Source organism: Plecotus auritus (genome assembly GCF_963455305.1).
Source record: "Plecotus auritus genome assembly, chromosome: 4".
NCBI classification, from domain to species: domain Eukaryota; kingdom Metazoa; phylum Chordata; class Mammalia; order Chiroptera; family Vespertilionidae; genus Plecotus; species Plecotus auritus.
Genome location: NC_137775.1, coordinates 111,757,737 through 111,779,329, shown reverse-complemented (window position 1 = coordinate 111,779,329; position 21,593 = coordinate 111,757,737). Strand labels below are relative to the sequence as shown.

The 21,593-nt window shown below is 41.9% G+C and overlaps 2 protein-coding genes across 4 annotated transcripts in view; both read left to right on the top strand.

Annotated features, from left to right (window-relative positions):
* Positions 1 to 632: 632 nt before the first annotated feature.
* Positions 633 to 21,593, top strand: part of COA1 (cytochrome c oxidase assembly factor 1) — a 35,574-nt gene continuing 14,613 nt past the window's right edge. The window contains exons 1-2 of one of the 3 annotated variants that reach the window (XM_080665819.1): positions 14,636 to 14,653; positions 21,294 to 21,346. Coding sequence is in view for 1 of the 3 variants with exons in the window: in XM_080665817.1 (XP_080521943.1) it covers positions 19,393 to 19,432; positions 21,294 to 21,346 (93 nt within the window). In the remaining 2 variants the exon portion in view is untranslated. Of the gene's footprint in view, positions 767 to 14,635; positions 14,654 to 19,373; positions 19,433 to 21,293; positions 21,347 to 21,593 lie in introns of those variants that run through there. The other 2 variants (XM_080665817.1, XM_080665818.1) reach the window with 2 other exon arrangements.
* LOC308247157 (GTPase IMAP family member 5-like) overlaps positions 687 to 21,593 on the top strand; it is a 52,399-nt gene continuing 31,492 nt past the window's right edge. Inside the window, exon 1 of the mRNA XM_080665816.1 lies at positions 687 to 766. The gene's annotated coding sequence lies outside the window, so the exon portion shown is untranslated. The remainder of the gene's footprint in view (positions 767 to 21,593) is intronic.

The window sequence follows — 21,593 nt, the reverse complement described above, 5'->3', positions numbered from 1 at the left end:
TCCAGTATTTTCTCTTTTTTCTAATTTTTCAAAATTTATTTATTCATTTTGGATAGAGAGATATATATATATATCGATGCATTCATTGGTTGATTTTTGTATATGCCCTGACTAGAAATCGAACCCACAACCTTGGCATATGGGTCAGCGCTCTAACCAACTGAGCTACCCGGCCAGGGCCATTTCAGCTTCTTCTTACCCGTGCATTCCTTGGATTTAGTAAATAATTGGTGAATAAGATAAATTTTATTGCTGCCAGCTTTCTCAGCGAAAGGAGCAACATGGATTTCAGGGCCAGAGTGCGGGGTTCAGGTGGCCTGTGGTTTCGCGTCCCTGCGGGTCAGCCAAGCGCGAGATCCCTGAAAGGAGCTATGAGAGGCTGCAGTTTAAATTTCCGCGCCGAGCGCTACAGGACTGAATGCACGTTGTGGGCTGCTGGGACCCAGAAAACAAAAAGCTGGCATTTGAGGAGGCGAACCCCTTCCTGGCATGAGCCCAAACATCTAGGAAGCTGAAGCCCGGCCGCCCGGGCGGGGTCGCTCTAGTCTAAGTGGGACAAGCAAGTCCGCAGCCTGACGCTCTAGCCTCTAGAGGAGGCGCCGCCGGAAGTCTCGACTGCTCCAGGGGGCGTGCTGCCAGCAGGCTCGTTCCGCTCACTCCTCTTCTGCGACTGCAGCCTTGCAGCTTTCCGCCACCTGATCCTTCTGTCCTTGACAAGTTAGATTCACCCCAGGGAGAAAGCCTGGTCTCTTCTACGCCCCGAAAGGTTTGTTCCGGCAGCCCTGCGTGCGGGGCGGGCTGCTGTGAAGCGCGCCCGGCCCCTTGAGGGACATCCCGTCGCTGTCGCTCGCTCCCTCCGCTGCGCTTGGCGCCGGGGGGGGGGGGGGGGGGGGCAGGCGGTAGGCTCCGCGCCTGGGGATGCTGCTAGGGGGCCTCTCACCCCTGAGTTGTGAAACGTGTGTAGCTGATCTTGGCCTTGTCCTGCAGTCCTTGCTGTGCGGTCTCAGGAGCACATCGTGAAGAGTTGGGGTTCCCTGAGAGGTGTAGCCGGGCACTTCGTTGGTGGTCCTAACTTTCACTGTGAGAAGGACCCTGCCAAGATAATTGTAGAATTTTCTGGCCCGGTGGTCACAATACCTTTTTGCCCCGCCACACTTGAGCTCCATATAGGGGCTGACTGTAGATATGATTTCAGTGTAGGGTACGATGCACGTACATGTATGTGTATGAATGAGTGTCAGTCTTTGTGCATGTGATTGTGTGCGCGCATGCGCCTGGTCTGCTGAGTGTAATTTTTAAAATCTATTAAAAATCTTATATTTTGATACTTGCTTGTTAGTCTTCCCCATCTCCCTATTCTCACCTGAGGGGTATTGCTCTACTTAAGGTATTCTATTGGTCTGCTTCCACTTTGGATAGAAGTAGCAACTCTATTTAAATCACATATCTGAAAAGCAGTCTGTGTTTCTCTGCTCAAAATCTTACTGGCACTTCCATTGATTCAGGTTAATAGAAAGTCCTGGCTGAACACCCTTCAAGGTCTTGGTTCTGCCGAACTTCTCCGTCTCATCCTTCAAGGAAAACACCCCTAAAAGTACATACTACTCCCTCCATGCCATCCTGCAGTAATTTCATCACTTTGGATATGACAGTTTTAAAATGGTTTACCCATGTTTTGAAATTTACTCTTTCATTTAGTCAGAATTTGTTGAATGCCTAACATTGCCAAACACTATTTTAGGAGCTGAGGATATAATGGGGGGAAAATACAGTCTACGGTTCTTTAAAAAAACAACAAACAGCTTAATTGTGATATAGTTCACATACCATAGGATTAACCCATTTAAAATGTACTCTGATTTTTAAAAATACATTCACAAAGTTGTAAAGCCATCCACACTGTTAACCTAAAAATAGAAGACCTTTCTAAGCGAGAGGCAAGCAGCATTTGTGACCAAAGCATTCAGGTAGAAGCCCAGGGTTATTTATGAGAAAGGGAAGGGGAACAATTACATCAAGAGAAGGAAGGCATTTCTGTTGGTGCAGATAAGTTAACACAGTGATGCTAATTCTAAACAATATTTAAAATTTTCAATTCAGATGTCATCAGTTCAGTAGCCATAATATCTGCTTTCTTGTTATCTTTGCAAACAGTTCCTTTGGGACACAATTGTTGCTTTCCGCCCAATCTAAAGATTCTTTTGCTCTGTTTTAATATTCCAAGATTTGAGGCATAAGACATACAAGGCAGTTCCTCTGGGATAGCAACTGCATTTACACCATGATCAAGTTTAAAACATTTTCTTAACCCCCCAAAGAAACCCTGAACCCATGAGCAGTCTCTTTTGATTTTCTCTCCAACCCCACTGCACTCCTAGCCCTAAGTACTACTAATCTACGGTCACTCTATATATTTGCCTACTCTGGATAATTTATATAAATGAAATCATACAGTGTGTAGTCTTTTTTGATTGTCTTCCTTCACTTCATATTCATGTCATCCATGTTGTAGCAGGTATCAGTAGTTAATTCCTTTATATTGCTAGATTATATTTCATTTTATGGATATACCACCGTTTATCCATGGGTCAGTTGATGGACATTAGTATTGTTTTGGGTAATATGACTAATGCTGCTATGAAGGTTTATGTATAAGTTTTAATGCAAGCATCATGTTTTCATTTCTCTTGGGTATATACCTAGGAGTAGAATTGCTGGCTCTTAGGGAAACTCTACATTTAACATCTGAAGGAATTGCCAGACTGTTTTCTAGAGCCGCTGCACTCTTTATATTCCCATCAGCAGTGTATAATGGTTCTGATTTCTCCACATCCTTGTCAACACTTGTCAGTATTTGTCTTTTTTATTCTAGCCATCCTAGTGGGTGTGAACTGTCTGGTGGTTTTGATGTGCATTTCTCTGATAGCTAGTGATGTTGAACATCTTTTCATGTGCTTATTGTCCATTTGTATATCTTTGGACAAATGTCTGTTTATATCCTTTGTTCAGTTTTAATCAGGTTATTCTTTTCATCATTGAGTTGTAAGAATTCTTTATATATTCTAGAGTGTTTCTTTAAAATATATTTTTATTGATTTCAGACAGGAGGGGAAAAGGAGAGAGAGATAGAAACATCAATGTTGAGGAAGAATCATTGATTGGCTGCTTCCTGCACGCCACCCACAGGGGGATCCAGCCCACAACCCAGGCATATGCTTTGACTGGAATCGAACCTGTGACCTCCTGGTTCATAAATCAACACTCAACCACTGAGCCACACCAGCTGGGCATATACTATATTCTAGAATCTATCAGGGGTCCTCAAACTACAGCCCGCGGTCCACATGCGGCCCGCCGAGGACATTTATCCGGCCCGCCGGGTGCCGCTGCCTGTCCTGCTTAGCAGCCTACTCGTCCCGGGCCCGCAGTGCGCATAGGAATTTGTTCATAGTTTTTTTTTTAAACTATAGTCCGGCCCTCCAACGGTCTTCCGGACAGTGAACTGGCCCCCTGTTTAAAAAGTTTGAGGACCCCTGTTAGATGTTAAGTCCCTTATCAGATATATGAAAGCCTTGTAGATTATGCTATAGTTCCTTTAAATGAAAAGCACATGAGGTTAATATTTACTCTCTCTGAAGACCATGTTTAAGGTCTGTAGGGGCAATTCAGTGAGTAAGTTGAACAATAACTACTGTGTGTGGAAGACCAGGCCCAGGAAAAATAGCTGTAAAGAATATGTGTATAGCATTATGGGATTTGAAAATGAAGCCGGAAGAAATAGTTTATATAATTTGTTTATTCCTTATTGAATTTTGTGTTTTCCTTTCTGATTTGTAAGAGTTCTTTGTATAGAGATGTTCACCTATTTTGACTGTTAGATATGTGGCAAATATTTTCAGTCTATTTGCCTATTAAATTTTGTTTTTTATCTTTTACTATACTGATGTTTTACATGTTTTGTATAGTCAGGACTGTCAGTGTTTTTCTTTTGTAGGCTTTTGTGGGTGTAGTTTGGGCTTTAAATTATATGCATTATAGAAACTAACATAGTAGTTCCCTGGTTAGTGTGACATTTGCATTCCTAGTACATACTTACCTTAGAGTGTTTATTATTATAGACACTGCCTCCTTATCTCCATGCCTTGAAAAATATGCTATAATCTGCTTCAGTTTTGTTGGTTCATTTAATTTTCTATTTCAAACAGACTTGTAGAAGTTACTCCCTTATTCTTTTATTCATGTTTAATATACTGTATTAAATTTGTGAGAGCTGTACTGGACAGTTGTCATCAAGTAGTGGTACTTATTTTATGCTAATGGGAGTTTATTTAAGGATAAAATTTTATCCTTAAATAAACTCCCATTAGCATAAAATAAGAAGAAGGGAGAGGGATAGAAACATTGATGAGAGAGGAACATCATCGATTGGCTGCCTCCTGCACTGCCCTCAGGGGAATGAGCCTGCAACTGAGGTAAGTGCCCTTGACCAGAATTGACCCTGGGACCCTTTAGTCCGCAGGCCAATGCTCTATCCACTGAGCCAAACCGGCGATGGCTCTTTGAGGATTTAATATGTACAGAGCTTGGATGTAACTATGTTGGTTCTATATTGATAGGGACATGCTGGGAATAACAGTTTTATAAAATCTTATTAACATTTTTATATTTGTTTCTCTCATTTCATAGGTTTAACTCAAATATATATATTTTTTTAAATAAATCTTTATTCAGATTATTACAGTTGTTTCTCCTTTTTCCCCCCATAGCTCCCCTCCACCGGGTTCCCACCCCACCTTCTGCCCTTACCTCCCCCCCACTGTCCTCATCCATGGGTGTATGATTTTTGTCCAGTCTCTTCCTGAACCCCCCCATACCCCTTTCCCCCTGAGAATTATCAGTCCACTCCCTTTCTATGCCCCTGATTCTATTATATTCACCAGATTATCCTGTTCCTCAGGTTTTTAATTCACTTTATTTTTAGGTTCACTTGTTGATAGATATGTATTTGTTGTTCATAATTTTTTTTTAATTTTAATAAATCTTTATTCAGATTATTACAATTGTTTCTCCTTTTTTCCCCCGTAGCTCCCCTCCACCCAGTTCCCACCCCACCCTCCGCCCTTACCTCCCCCCCACTGTCCTCATCCATAGGTGTATGATTTTTGTCCAGTCTCTTCATGAACCCCCCATACCCCTTTCCCCCCGAGAATTATCAGTCCACTCCCTTTCTATGCCCCTGATTCTATTATATTCACCAGATTATTCTGTTCCTCAGGTTTTTAATTCACTTGATTTTTAGGTTCGCTTGTTGATAGATATGTATTTGTTGTTCATAATTTTTATCTTTACTTTTTTCTTCTTCCTCTTCTTTAAGAATACCTTTCAGCATTTCATATAATACTGGTTTGGTGGTGATGAACTCCTTCAGCTTTTTCTTATCTGTGAAACTCTTTATCTGCCCTCAATTCTGAATGATAGCTTTGCTGGGTAGAGTAATCTTGGTTGTAGGTTCTTGCTATTCATCACATTGAAAATTTCTTGCCACTCCCGTCTGGCCTGCATAGTTTCTGTTGAGAAATCAGCTGACAATCGTATGGGTGCTCCCTTGTAGGTAACTAACTGTTTTTCTCTTGCTACTTTTAATATTCTCTCTTTGTCTTTTGCTCTTGGCATTTTAATTATGATGTGTCTTGGTGTGGTCCTCTTTGGATTCCTTTTGTTTGGGGTTCTGTGCGCTTCCTGGACTTGTAAGTCTATTTCTTTCACCAGGTGGGGGAAGTTTTCAGTCATTATTTCTTCCAATAGGTTTTCAGTATCTTGCTCTCTCTCTTCTTCTGGCACCCCCATAATACTGATGTTGGTACGCTTGAAGTTGTCCCAGAGTCTTCTTACACTATCTTCAACTTTTTGGATTTTTTTTTTTTGCTTTTTGCTTTTTCGGTTGAGTGTTTTTTGCTTCTTTGTATTTCAATTCTTTGACTTGATTCTTGTGTTCCTCTAGTCTGTTTTTGGGTCTCTGTATAATATTTTTTATTTCAGTCAGTGTATGTTTAATTTCTAGTTGGTCCTTTTTCATATCTTCGAGGGTCTCGTTATATTTATCAGCCTTTTCTAGGATATTCTTGAAAAGCCTTATAACCGTGGTTTTGAATTCTATATCCAGTCGTTTGTTTTCCTCCATTTCTTTCGTTTGCGATCTGTTTCTTTAACGCCGCATTTTCACTGCTTCCCTGAGTTGGTAAGGTAAATTTGTGTGCTAGGTTTCCTAATGGCCCAGTGGGTCGGCCTCCCCAGTTAACCTGAGGTGGACACTCTTGGTGCACCCCTTTGTGGACTGTGTGTACAGCCTTGTTGTAGTTAAATCTTGATTGTTGTTGGTATCACTGGGAGGAATTGACCTCCAGGCCAGTTGGCTGTTAGGATCAGCTGTGTCTATGCTGGGAGAAGTTCGGTGCTGGAGACAGCCTTATAGGATTAGACTTGCCAAATTGCAATAGCCTCTGTGCTCGGCTTGGATGGGGTGGAGTCTCAGGGTGGAACAGACAGTCTTGGCCTCCCGGCAGCCTTGCCCTTGCGCGCACGAGCAGACCTCTGCCTTCCCCAGCACCCGAGTCTCCGCCCGAGAGTCCAGACTCCCCCCACAAGAGCGTGGGTCCCCAGGGGCTCGCCTGGAACCAGGGTTCAGTGCAGTCAGAACTGGGGCCCAGTGCGGTCAGGAGCATCCGACTCCCTTCCACTAGGGAAAGCCTGTGGCAACCTCCACAGCCTTTGTGTGCACTGGCACGCCGCGCCTTCAGACTTCTGCCTTTCCCAGCTCCCGAGTCTCCGCCCGAGAGTCCAGATTCCCCCCACAAGAGCGTGGGTCCCCAGGGGCTCGCCTGGAACTGGGGTCCAGTGCAGTCAGAACTGGGGCTCAGTGCGATCAGGAGCCTCCGACTCCCTTCCACTAGGGAAAGCCTGTGGCAACCTCTGCAGCCTTTGTGCGCACTGGCACTCCGCGCCTTCAGACTTCTGCCTTCCCCGGCTCCCGAGTCTCCACCCGAGAGTCCAGACTCCCCCCGTAAGAGCGTGGGTCCCCAGGGGCTCGCCCGGAACTGGGGTTCAGTGCAGTCAGAACTGGGGTTCAGTGCGGTCAGGGGCTTCCTTTCCCCTTCCGCCAGAGAAAGTCAGCCAGGCTCTCAGCCGCCCTTACTCTCTGCGCGCACAAAGACCCTTTGCCGTACCTCCAATTCTCTGTGAGCTTTTCTCTTTCCTTCTAGTTGTAGAATTTTCACTCAGCCAGCTTTCCTGTGGTTCTGGATGGTGTCCGTTCTGTCTTTTAGTTGTAGTTTTGAAATTGTTGTACGAGGCAGCAGTTTAGGTGTTTACCTATGCCGCCATCTTGGTTTCTCCTGTTGTTCATAATTTTTATCTTTACTTTTTTCTTCTTCCTCTTCTTTAAGAATACCTTTCAGCATTTCATATAATACTGGTTTGGTGGTGATGAACTCCTTTAGCTTTTTCTTATCTGGAAACTCTTTGTCTGCCCTTCAATTCTGAATGATAGCTTTGCTGGGTAGAGTAATCTTGGTTGTAGGTTCTTGCTGTTCATCACTTTGAAAATTTCTTGCCACTCCCGTCTGGCCTGCATAGTTTCTGTTGAGAAATCAGCTGACAATCGTATGGGTGCTCCCTTGTAGGTAATTAACTGTTTTTCTCTTGCTGCTTTTAAGATTCTCTCTTTGTCTTTTGCTCTTGGCATTTTAATTATGATGTGTCTTGGTGTGGTCCTCTTTGGATTCCTTTTGTTTGGGGTTCTGTGCGCTTCCTGGTCTTGTAAGTCTATTTCTTTCACCAGGTGGGGGAAGTTTTTGGTCATTATTTCTTCAAATAGGTTTTCAGTATCTTGCTCTCTCTCTTCTTCTGGCACCCCCATAATTCTGATGTTGGTACGCTTGAAGTTGTCCCAGAGTCTTCTTACACTATCTTCAACTTTTTGGATTTTTTTTTCTTTTTGCTTTTTCGGTTGAGTGTTTTTTGCTTCTTTGTATTTCAGTTCTTTGACTTGATTCTTGTGTTCCTTTAGTCTGTTGTTGGGTCTCTGTATAATATTTTTTATTTCAGTCAGTGTATGTTTAATTTCTAGTTGGTCCTTTCTCATATCTTCGAGGGTCTCGTTATATTTATCAGCCTTTTCTAGGATATTCTTGAAAAGCCTTATAACCGTGGTTTTGAATTCTATATCCAGTCGTTTGTTTTCCTCCATTTCTTTCGTTTGTGATCTGTTTCTTTGACGCCGCATTTTCACTGCTTCCCTGAGTTGGTAGGGTAGATTTGTGTGCTGGGTTTCCTATATGGCCCAGTGGGTCGGCCTCCCCAGTTAACCTGATGTGGACACTCTTGGTGCACCCCTTTGTGGACTGTGTGTACAGCCTTGTTGTAGTTAAATCTTGATTGTTGTTGGTATCACTGGGAGGAATTGACCTCCAGGCCAGTTGGCTGTTAGGATCAGCTGTGTCTATGCTGGGAGAAGTTCGGTGCTGGAGACAGCCTTATAGGATTAGACTTGCCAAATTGCAATAGCCTCTGTGCTCGGCTTGGATGGGTGTGGAGTCTCAGGGCGGAGCTGACAGTCTTAGCTTCCAGTCAGCCTTGCCCTTGGGTGCGCGCGCATGCGCGCGCCGCCAGACCTCCACCTTCTCCGGCTCCCAAGTCTCCGCCTGAGAGTCCAGATCCCCCCCCGTAAGAGCGCGGGTCCCCAGGGGCTCGCCTGGAACTGGGGTTCAGTGCAGTCAGAACTGGGGTTCAGTGCAGTCAGGAGCTTCTGACTCCCTTCCACTAGGGAAAGCCTGTGGCAACCTCCGCAGCCTTTGTGCACGCTTGCGCGCGCGCCTCCAGACCTCTGCCTGCCGGGGCTCCCCCGGGTCTCCCCCGGGTCTCCGAGTCTCCAGGTGCCTTTCTCTCTACCTGACAGTCCAGACTCCCCCTGTATGAGCCTGGGTCCGCGAGGTTTCGCTCAGGACTGGGGTTCAGTGCAGTAAGAACTGGGGTTCAGTGCGGTCGGGGGCTTCCTTCCCCCTTCCGCCAGGAAAGTCAGCTAGGCTCTCAGCCGCCCTTCCCTCTGTGCGCACAAAGACCCTTTGCCATACCTCCAATTCTCTGTGAGCTTTTCTCTTTCCTTCTAGTTGTAGAATTTCCACTCAGCCAGCTTTCCTGTGGTTCTGGACGGTGTCCGTTCTGTCTTTTAGGTGTAGTTTTCAAATTGTTGTGTGAGGCAGCAGTTTAGGTGCTTACCTATGCCGCCATCTTGGTTTCAATTTAACTCAAATATTTTTATGTTTTTCTTATTCATAGTGGTAATTCAAATATTACTGTGGGCTCGATCCCCAGTAGGGGGTTTGCAGGAGGCAGCCAATCAATGATTCTCATCATTGATGTTTCTATCTTTCCCTCTCTTCCGCTCTCTGAAATCAACCATATATATATATATATCCTGTTTCCTCGAAAATAAGACAGTGTCTTATATTAATTTTTGCCCCCAAAGACATGCTACTTCTTATTTTCAGGGGATGTATTATTTTTCCATGAAGAAGAATACGGTACACATTTATTGTTAAATGAAAATAAAGGAAAGTTATTACCTGTATATGGTACGGTAGTATGGTAGTTGTCAACACAAACCAGACAAACTGTGAATCCTACAGTATCAACAATTTACTCATTTATTCAATGACAATCATGTCATCATCTTCTGGAAACATCATCATAACAATCCAACTCCTGAATTTCCTGGTGAATTTCTTGTGACTCCATTTCTTTCAGAATCAGTGGACCAAATCTCTCATGTTTAGCAATAGCACTGTCTTTAAATGAGTACTTCTTGTCAAGGTAGCCTGCTCGCAGTGCATTTGCAATGCAACTGTCAGTGATTTTCTCCCATGAATTCTTCACCCAAGTCACAACTTCTTGCAGTTTAGGTTTCACAAAGTTTCCACGCTGATTTCTTTCCATTCTATTTTTAATGTAGTCATTAATTTCCATGCGCAAATTGTCTTTGAATGGCTTGTTTATTGCAATATCAAGAGTCTGGAGATAGGACGTCATTCCTGCGGGAATCATTATCTGATCTATTTTTCTTTCGTGAAGAAATGTCTTCATGTCTTTAGCGCGGTGAGTGCTGGCTGCATCCCAGACTAGCAGACCTCTTTGGCTCCCTTGCATAACAAGCGGCAGCATTAAATCGACCCACTTCCTTATAACTGCTTGTGTGGCCCAGGCTTTTTCAGTTTCAGGAATAAAAATGCCCAAAACACGTGCAATCTTTTCCTTCTTGTCCTTAGAAATGATTAAAGGTGGGATTTTAGTGCCATCCAGACGAATTGCCAAAATACAGGAAACACGTGCACTTTTGTAAGCAGTGGAGGGAATGAACGCTAAGGAGGTACCCCGCTATTCAATTGTTGTTTGAGATGATTGGCCCATAAACACTGCAGTTTCATCCATAGCAATCATGTTGGAAAGATTGTATTTAGAGAAGTCAGCATCATCAATAAAGGACTTGAATGCAAGTGCTCGCTTAATAACTCGAGTATCTTCCAACCTAAACATGTTGTAGATCTTCTTAAAGACAGTTCACTTCGCTGAAGGAAATTATCCAGCCAGTGTTGTGATGCTTTGAAGTGTTCGGGGGCTATGTCAAACTGTGGTGCCATTGCAAGGGCAAATTCTTGAATCTGAGCCCTATTCACAACCAAAGCCTTTGCTCTCCTGTCAACAACCCATTCACAGATCAGGTCTTCCACCTCGGAAAATAATGGTTGCCGACCTGATCCACACTTGCGCTTTTTAGCATTTCCCTTGTCCACTTGTTCAATGAGGTTACCATACTCTGCTCGCCATTTTCGGACCAATTGGATACTCAACATCTTCTCTTTGCAGAAAGCAGTAAGATTTTGGCCCCAAGAGTCTTCCACGATTCCTTTCTTGTACTCCACGGAGTAGCTTTTTCTTTTTGCGCTCATTTCTAGGGGTAAAAAAAAAGGAATTGGGGTAACAAGGTGGGGGGAGGGGGATCACTCAAAATGACACGGGGGATCAGAGGGGGGAATCAAAATGGCACAGGAGAATCAGAGGGGGGATTACCATTTTAGTAACCCCTTTTGATCCTCCTGTGTCATTTTGATTGCCCCCTCTGATCCTCCTGTGTCATTTTAAGTGATCCCCCTCCCCCCACCCCTGTGCCACTGAACACCTTCACCAGACAGCCCCCCTACCCCTTTATCAGACATTTACCCCTGGGGCCTGCCTGGGGACTGTCACTGGGCTTGCTGGGGCCAGGATCTGGGCTGGAGCAGGGTCTGCCACTGACTGAGAACCTTCAGTCATCATGAAGGCGGCCGCGAGCATCAGGTAGTGTCACCAGAGACAGACCAGCACTCACCACCTTCGCCGCATCCCCTCCGCTCTAATCCTCCTGTTCTTCTACACGCGTCTGCGAAAGTTTCCTCCTCTCTCCCGCCCCGCGCTCACCGCTCACTCCGACTTCCGCTCCGCCTCCACACAGCAGTGACGTCAGGACTCTGTGTAACGTCACTGGTTGCTAGACGCCAGTCGGGGCGGCCCTAGCGACCAGTTTATGGTAAATTAATTTTCATTCTGAGACAGAGCCTGGGCCTTATTTTCGGGGGATGCCTTATATTTCACTCAGAAGGAAACCTGTAAGTAGGTCTTATTTTCGGAGGATGTTTTATTTTCGGGGAAACACGGTATATAGATATAGATAGAGATATAGATATAGATAGAGATATAGATATAGATATAGATGATATAGATATAGATATAGATATAGATATAGATATAGATATAGATATAGATATAGATATAGATATTAGCTGTACCCGGCCACGCGTTTGTGTGGCTCACTCTGGTTAAATGGAAAAGAAAGAAAAGAGAAAGCGCACGTTTCTAGTATGTTTAATTTCACAATGCTTGTGGGTATACAATATTTTTTGTTGTTACATTGTCTGTGCAGATATAGTGATTGTCTGGTTTGCTGACTCTAGAACATGCAACATATAATTGTCCATGTGAGAAGCAATCCGTGTCTAGATCTAATCCGCACAATTCTAAAGATTGGCCCTGAGCTTTGTTGATTGTGATTGCAAACGCCAATTGAATTGGGAATTGCAATCTCTTAAATTGAAATGGCATATCCGTTCGAATCATAGGAATGCGAGGAATGAGGACATCTTCACCAATGAAAGGTCCTGTCAAGATTGTTACTTCTATGACGTTGCTCATTAATTTTTTTACTGCAAGCCACGTGCCGTTGCAAAGCTTTGGCTGGTTGATATTTTGCAACATGATAATTGGCATGCTGATTTTCAATTGCAGTACGTGTGGTGGCGTCCCTGGCAGATCAAGTGAATTCAAAAATTCTGTTGGATAATTAATCGCTTCATCTGCTTCCACAACAGTGTCAACGGACTTGTATGTGACTGCCTCGCTTTGAATGTTAGACTGAATAATATTGTTAAGTTCGTAGACGTGTTTGTTCTTGGCCGCAAGAATAGCTCGTTCACTCAGCCAATCGTGATTCTTATAATTGGTTTGAATATTGGGAAATACTTTTTCAACCAATTCTTCTTTTGACGTCACTAAATTGCAGAAGTTATGAGGCAATGAAATTCGTCCTGAGGTCAGATCAACCTGCACCTTTCTGTTCCCAATTTCCAGCAGTTGATGTGTATTTCCTGATGTTAGATAGGAAATGCTTTGATTCAGCGGTATATCCGGCAAGCAAAGTTTTTAATGGCTCTGGCGGTTCTCCAAGTTGAGGCAGTTTAATTTTTCCTGCGGCGCAACACATTCCTTTCGTTTCTCCATTAAATTTCAGAGCCTTGCAACAAGGACACACTTCAGTCATAGTGCCGATGAGAACATGCTGGCTCAAACTATAAACATCAGCTGGGTTGTACCGGAATGCAAGGCGATTGTAATTGCGTGATTGCTGAGCACGGAGTCGTGTTTGATGCTGATCTGCTGTTTCTCGTTGACGTCTTTCAGCCACTCTCAGCCTGTCGCGTTCATTCTGTTGAGAAGGAAGCATATCTGAAGCTGCAGAACGCGATCGCCTTGCTCACAACCGTGCATCCTCAAGTCTGGCTGCACGTCGCTCTGCTGCTTCCTCGGCACGTATTTGAGCCATTCTTTGTCTGTTTCGCTCGTTCACTGATGCCCGTTCTTCTTTAGTTTGATTTGCAATTACTCGTCGCACTGCTTCCGCTCCGCGAGTACAACGACCTAGGTTTGATCTTCTGCGAGGCATTATTTGGATGAACTAAAGCAGATCGAACTATACTCAAGAAATGAACGCTATGGTAAATGACACAGCTCAATTCCAACTCAATGTCACACGAAATAATTAAATCTAAATGAAAATAAATCGAAATCTATAAAATTCAATTTAACAATGCAATTGGAAACATTGAAATGGAGTCGTAAAATATTTAGTATAGCGTGTGTTGCTTTTACATCCAACAGATGGCGCTGTTTTTCAAAAACAGCATGTTTTTACCTGTCACAGGTGTGACATCTATATAATAGTAGGTATAAGGTACATAAAAACACGCGCGTATTTGAATGCAACTTTGTGTCAAAATTTCAAAGCAATCGGTGAAGAACTTTCGGAGATTTAAGATTTTGAACAAATGAACATTTACATTTTTATTTACATATATATATATATATATATATATATATGGCACTTTTTATCCTCTTATTCAGTATCTTTTTGAAAATATAATACAGTAAAATTGACTATTTTGCCTTTTGGTTTACAGTTCTATGAATTTTAACACATGTATAGCTTTGTGTAACCATCACTATAATCAGATACACCTCATCTCAAAAACTCTCATGCTGAGTTTTCATGGTCACATCTTTCCCTCATCCAAGTAATTAAAACCAAAAAGTAAATATCATGTTGTGCTTTTTAATTGTGGAAATTGGTGATGTTGAATTTATTTTCTGTATACTAACGGTTTTATCTAAGTGTAAATGGGCTAGAAAGGACAAAATCAACTTATAGTCTTTTTAAAAATTTTTTAAAATTACAATTTACATTCAATATTATTTTGTATTAGTTTCAGGTGTACAACATAGTAGTTAGATGTTTTACAAAGTGTCCCCCCTGATATTTCCAGTACCTAAGTGGCATTATACAAGTTCATAGTTATTACAGTATTGACTATATCCCCTATGCCAGTGGTCAGCAAACTGCGGCTCTCAAGCCACATGCGGCTCTTTGGCCCCTTGAGTTTTTAGCAAAGGCCAGCTTAGGAGTACCCTAATTAAGTTAACAACAATGTACCTACCTATATAGTTTAAGTTTAAAAAATTTGGCTCTCAAAAGAAATTTCAATCGTTGTATTTTTGATATTTGGCTCTGTTGACTAATGAGTTTGCCGACCACTGCCCTATGCTGTACTTTATATCCACGTAACTGTTGTATAACTACCAAGCTATATTTCTCAATCCCTTCATCTTTTTCTTTCTTTCTTTTTAATATATTTCATTGATTTTTTACAGAGAGGAAGAGAGAGGGATAGAGAGTTAGAAACATCGTTCCCCTGCCTCTTGCACACCCCCTACTGGGGATGTTCCTGCAACCAAGGTACATGCCCTTGACCGGAATCGAACCTGGGACCCTTCAGTCCGCAGGCCGATGCTTTATCCACTGAACCAAACCGGTTAGGGTCCCTTCATCTTTTTTATCTAGACTCCCAATTCCTCGCCCCTCTGGCAACCATTATTCTGTTCTCTTTTGTTTTCTTTCAGAAAATCACAAACTTTCTCAGAAATAAAACTATTTTTGTAGTGATATCGTCCAACAGGTGGCAGTGTTGTGTTATAATAGGACATTAATAAAGATTGTGATGCTTCTTGTTGGCTGAAAGTAATTACTTTTAAGTTTTCACTTCAGAAAACCAGGACAGTTAATTAAGAGTTAACATTAACTCTTGAATCTATTTACTTGGATCCTTTCCAAAATCTCTCTTACTCTTGTAATATTCCTAGCAAACAAGTTGTGGATAAAGGTACCCTTAATACTTATGTATTTATTTTCAAATGTTTTAAAATACTTGCAGAGTTATGAGTTAACTCTTTACTTAAGGTTAACCTTTGTGGCGTGAATAACTCCAGCGTTAAGAATAAATCGTGAGTCATAGAATCTTACCAGTGAGACAGGATATTTTATATTCCAACTTTTCCTATCACATGTAGGAAACTCATCTCTCATTTCTCAAAATTGGTGGCATTAATGAATCAGCAAATGGAGCAGATGCAGGAGAAAGATACAGATGTCATAATACCAGTATTTGAGTTTGAAGCTTTAACAGAGATATTCAGTGGGAAATGACGATGTGGAGCTTGTGAGACATATACACTTAGATGACTCATAAGTTTTCAAACATAATGCACCCAAAAAGGGACTCCCTTTTTCCTTACACTTCCGGCAAGTTACACCTGACAGTATATACTTCCCTGGGAACTGGAACCACCATTTATCCAGATGCTCATGAAAACGGTCTCTGACCATCTTTAAGACCTTTCAACATTTTCTTTATTCTTCCTCTTACAGTTTCTGAAATGTCACTTCATCTCTTCCTCTATCACCTAGTTCAAACTACCATTATCTCTCTGGATACTACTTCCTAATTGGTCTACTGAAAAGTATTATTAGCTCCATTTTATTTTTCATATAAAGCTATTTTATTTTTTCCCCTATCATTACTTATTCCCTCCTACCCTTTTCCACCTCCTCTTCCCCCTCTACCCCACAATCACTGCATTGTTGTTCTCCATGAGTTCTTTCTTTCTTTATTTTTTAAATTTTTTTAAATTGTTTGAAGTATTACAAATAGTAGTACATCTGTCTCCTTTTTTTTTCCCCCATTGACCTCCCCCCGGCCTCCCCTTCCCCCCCCAGTACATGCCTTTACCTGCCCCCCCTCCCCCCAGTGTCTTGTATCCATTGGTTATGCTTATATGCATGGGTACAAGTCCTTCGGTTGATCTCTTACAGCACCGCCCCCCCCCCCCCCCCCAACCTCCATGAGTTCTTTTCTCAATCCCTCCACCCCCACAACAGCGCTATCTGCCTGTTGAGTCTGTCTCTGTTTTGCTTGTTAGTTCAGTTTGTTCATTAAATTCTACATATGAGTGAAATCATATGGTATTTGTCTTTCTCTGACTGGCTTATTTATTTCATTTAACATAATGTTCTCCAGGCCCATTCTTTTTATAGCTAAGTAATAGTCCACTGTGTAAATGTACCATAGCTATTTTATCCACTTATCTCCTGATGGACACTTGGGCTGCTTCCGTATCTTGGCTATTGTAAATAATGCTGCAGTGAAAATAGGGGTGCTTATATTTGTCTGAATTAGTGTTATGGGTTTCTTCAGATAAATTCCCAGAAGTGGAATTGCTGGGTCATAAGGCAGTTCCATTTTTAGTTTTATGAGGTAACTCCATACTGTTTTCCACAGTGGTTGCACCAATCCGCATTTCCACCTACAGTACACAAGGGTTTCCTTTTAGAAGCTATTTTAAAAGATATAAAATCTGCCTGACCAGCATAGCTCAGTAGTTGAGTGTTGACCTATGAACCAGGAGGTCATGGTTCGATTCCTGGTCAGGGCACATGCCCAGGTTCCGGGCTCAGTCTCCAGTGTGGGGTGTGAAGGAGGCAGCCGATCGATGATTCTCTCTCATCATTGATGTTTCTATCTCTCTCACTCCCTTTCCCTTCCTCTCTGAAATCAATAAAAATATATATATAAAAAAGATATAAAATCGGATTATGTCAATTTGCTGCTTGAAACTCTTCTGTTATTTACCATAATACTTAAACCTGAAATATTTAACTTGACCCAACACATTCCTCCCTTCTCCCAACCTGTGATATGGCCTCACTGCTTTCTGCTAAAGCCTCATATCATGTCTCTTTTCCCTTGTTCACTGTGCTCCATCCTATCTGGTGTCCCCTCTGTTCCTTGATTGGAGGAGGTGAGGAGAATAGATGCCAGGAGACCTGTTTTTAAGCCAACATGTACCTTAGGTAAGGAAAAGATGCTTAATAATTAAGTTTGTGGCTCAGAGATTTTCATAGCAGGAACTCATCACTTTGTCACTTTTCAACTGCTCATAGTAAATCAAGGAATAAATGCACATGAGTGTAGTCTGTGTGGACAAAAATTATATTCCAACTGAAAAAAGAAAATTTAGGACCAGGCAGTTATCATCTTTATATTTGGTAGCTTTCACTCAGTATGCCTAAAATGACTTTATTTCTATAATATCATCCATCTAGCATTTAATTATGTGGTAATTTTTTTTTTTTATGTGTTAACCTTGTCTCAGCAACTAGTTGGACCGAAAAACTATCCAGGGCTTAGATGCTGTTAGTGTCATCCCGAAAATGATCGTTGTGCAACCTGTTCTTGAGTATGTTGTTTCCCAAGGCAGCTCAGTCCTTCCTTCTTGGTATAGTTTTGTCTGCTAAGAAATTCTTCTCAATTTTACCTAATCTCTGGCCTGCATTTCCACATACTGGCTCTCGTTTTCTGTGGAAGCATAGAGAACAAGCCTAACTTCTTTTATGCCATTAACCTTTTAGCTAGTGAAGTAGCTGTTGTAGCTCCCAGAATTTTCTCTTAAACAACCTCAGCTTCTTTTACTATTTATAGTTATATTTACTATTCTGGGCACTTTCTACTGATGATCCACTACTTCAGTGTTTGAAGGTGTAATTTTGGGACCACCTGTATCTGAATCACTTAAGATACTTGTTTTAACAACTCATTTGGGATTAAGATGGTAGATTGACTTGGTGGGGGCAGGTAGAAGAGGTTAAAGGGGGGGATAAATGGTGACGGAAGGAGACGTTGGGTAGTGAACACACAATATAATATAGAGATAATGTATTACAGAATTGTATACTTGAAACCTATACAATTTTATTAACCAGTGTCACCTCAATAAAGTCAGTAAAAATTGTGATGTTCCTTGTCAGTTGAAAAACAATTGCTTTAAGTTTTCACTTCAGAAAAACTGGACAGTTTACTAAGAATTAATATTTGACTCTTGAATCTATTTAAAAAGATGGTACATTGATCTTTCTAATCTTGCTTACTATTGAAACCCCGCTAAAGCTACAGTAAAAACCCAAAAGGACAAGAACTTTAGGAAAGGAGACAATAGCAATACAATTTAGAAAACTAAATAGCCCACGAATGAGTGGAAATTAATTTAGATTCCCAAGACTTGTGGTCAGCCTAAGTTGGCAGAAGGGAAAACTGAAACCACTCATATTTGCCTTATAAATCCTCAAAAAAGCCAAGAACCGGCAATACCAGGTATCTCTAGAAATTGGGATACAGGGAGAGAAAATAGGATGACTATTGCTGAGAAATAATTCTCCCAATGGATGCTGTTCACCGTGGGACACAAAGCAGATAATTTCTGAATGAAGTAGCATTTACATAAGGGAAGACATTCCTAGCATTTCTCAGGAAAATTGTGTTTATTTGAATCACAAATTCTGAGGAAAGTTATTTATAAAGTAAGGAAACAGAAAATAAAATTTTCTTAAGTACTAAACCTCAACAGTCAATATTTTGGGATACCATTGGTTCTAAGAGCTCCACTGACATCCAGTGGAAAGCAAAAGCAAGCCATATAGACACACTGAATAGAATGTAAAGTGCACATTTCTGGTAACTAAGACAGGAGCATCTATGAAAAAAATTATGATCTTAGCTGTTGTTATACATATGCTTATACATTCTTCCTGTTGCTAATAGTTATAAATAGAATGAGTGTTAAGGTTATGTGCATATTATATTTCATATAGAGCCTATGACCAGACATAACAAGTTTGGGAGTAAAATAAATTAGCAGTCACAACATGTTATTCTGTTTGGTACTGTTAACCTTGCTATGATTTTTCAAGTTGTGTATGTACTGTAGAGTCAATGTCCAGAGATTCTGTGCCATATTAAAGCTTAGTCCCAGTCCTGCATTTGGTGAGTTTAACTTGTGTTCCCGGCTGCAGTTTGTTGCTTTGGTGCTGTACCCAGGCTCCTGCCTGGAGCCTGCTTGAGGTGTTGGCCATGCGGCTGCTAGGACCATATGGCTATAGAGAGAACAAGTGAGTGTTTGGGTGGGGTGAGCATGGGTCAGGGGTGAGCACGGGTATGGAGTAAGAGAGCGAGAGTTTTGTTCTCCTGGGTTTTAACCAGAAGCCTTTTCAAAATAACCAAATATCTTCCCAAGATTTCGTAGGCTTGCATTGGGGTCCACTCCCTAACCAATTATCTTTTTCCCAGGTTAGACTGACAAGCCTCCATGATCCAGCACCTCCTCCTCGGCCATTTTGACTTATTGAGTATGTCTTTATCTCCCCCTGTTCCCCTCTCCCATACACACAATCCGGTATTGGAGTGGGGAAGGGAGGGGTGTTAATCCCCTTGGAGGAACAATGCCTGTCACAGCTTCTTGGGTGTGAAGCTGTAGCTTCCTGGTGAAGCAAACAGGCCTCTGCTTCCCAGCTGAGTGGGTAACAATGTTTGACCTCTCTTTGCTCTCTTTCTTTTAGTAATTAGCTAACAATGGTAATACTTTATTTCAACTGCCTATATGCCTGCTTCTAGCATATTAAGATGAACCATGGTTTTAGCAATTTGGCGGGGTAGAGAAAATAATTCACTTTGATAGACTCAGCTTGTAAGACATAGCCCAATACCAGGAGTAATACAATACAAAATAATACACAGTAGAGTCCAGCAGGGTAGACGGCCATTCATGGCAGTGACAACCTCCATTTGCAGGTCCATTTCCTGTGGCTCCCGACCAACTCTCTACAGTGCTGCAGCTCTTGTTTCTGCCGCTTGGCCTTTGCTTGCTGTTTTTACTGATCTGAAGCCCTTCTCCTACTCCTTCACCTTTCTCTTACTCGGAGTCAGTTTCCTTTGCTGATCTCCTCTAGACAGGGCTGACCACTTCCTTGGTGTTGCTTCCTCTCCTGGTACACCCTCTGGTCACACTAACCAGGCTTCTGCTTGCCTATTGGCACCTTTGTGCAAATTAGAAAAAGGCACCTACCCCTTCTTCAAGATACTTTAGAGAACTTTCAATTGTTAGAAAACCATCTTAATAAATACAGGGTGGGGCAAAAGTAGGCTTACAGTTGTTCATAGGGAAAATAATACATTAATAAATAATAATATAAGCGTAAACTCTGTGTTTCACCTACTCACGACTGTAAACCTACTTTTTCCCATCTTGTATATGAGTCTAACTTGTTTACCCTGTCAGTGGCACCCTGGTAGGGTTGTGGCATGCCCAGTTGCACATCTGGTTCTATCTGTGTTGTAATTATAGTGAATTATCTGGATTCCCCTCATCACTGTTTGAAAAGCCCGCAACATCCAAAAGCAAAAGAAAGAATAAAGGCACATATACATGCTACATTCTTGTCTGGAAAAATAGCAGGGAAAGCATACCTGACAAGGCTTTTGCATTGAATATTACAAATATATTGTAATTCAGAGACACATGATTTTTTTTGACATTTCAGTATTTCTGAAATCAATGCAAAAGTATCTTAAAGTCAGTATATCGTGGTTGAAAGCACAGTCCCTAGAGATAGACCACCTGGGTCTGAATCCCACTTCTACCACTTACATACTTATTTGTGTGACGTGAGGTATGTTACTTAACCTCTCTGGAGATGATAATAATAGTTCCTACTTCGTGGGATTGTTATACACATCTTTACTATACACATCTTTTTCTCTCTACCAGGCACCTAATACTAAGAGATACAAATATTCACTGTTATTATCAATGTTATTAAAGGCTATGTATATATTTATTTCTTTTTAACCCTGAAAAGCTGTTTTTAATCCATGGTGTACAGCTTATATTGATAGCATCTTGTTTCGGTGGGCTGCTCACAGGGCCCATGATTGTGTGCACTGAGGTCACACGCCCACTGTCACTGCAGTGCACCCTCCCCTGCCCACATCAGTTTTCTGGTGGCTGACTTTGGATTTTCTTCCTAAGGGCAGAAGAGAAAGGGGAAAACTGGGGCCCTTTATAGACAAGGCTTGTTTTAGAGGTTAAACTTAACTTCATGTTCACGTTCTAAAGCTTGGGTTGGTAATAAATCTTGGCTCTGTAAAATTAGACACCAGAGAGAATTGGGTTTGAAAAAATGATTTTAATATAAAATCATCTAATTGCAGGGCAAATTTCCTTTGATGATTTTCAAGAAAGCTGTGTTACAAAGTGGCAAAAGGTAATGAATGTTCCTGGCCAGGTTCCCCATTAGAATCCTCCAGGGTACCCTGAAGTTAGACAGTAGATGAAAATTGCTGCCTGAATAGCTGTGAGTTTCTTCTGGTCATTAATTTTCACTTGTGGTTGTAACTTCACATGAAGGATGGGGTGGCTGTTCTCTGCATTGTTCCAGGATGTCCTTTATTTCATGCCTCCTGCTAACTTTAGAAACTACAATCTTGTGAGGAACTCTGCAGAGCTCTTGC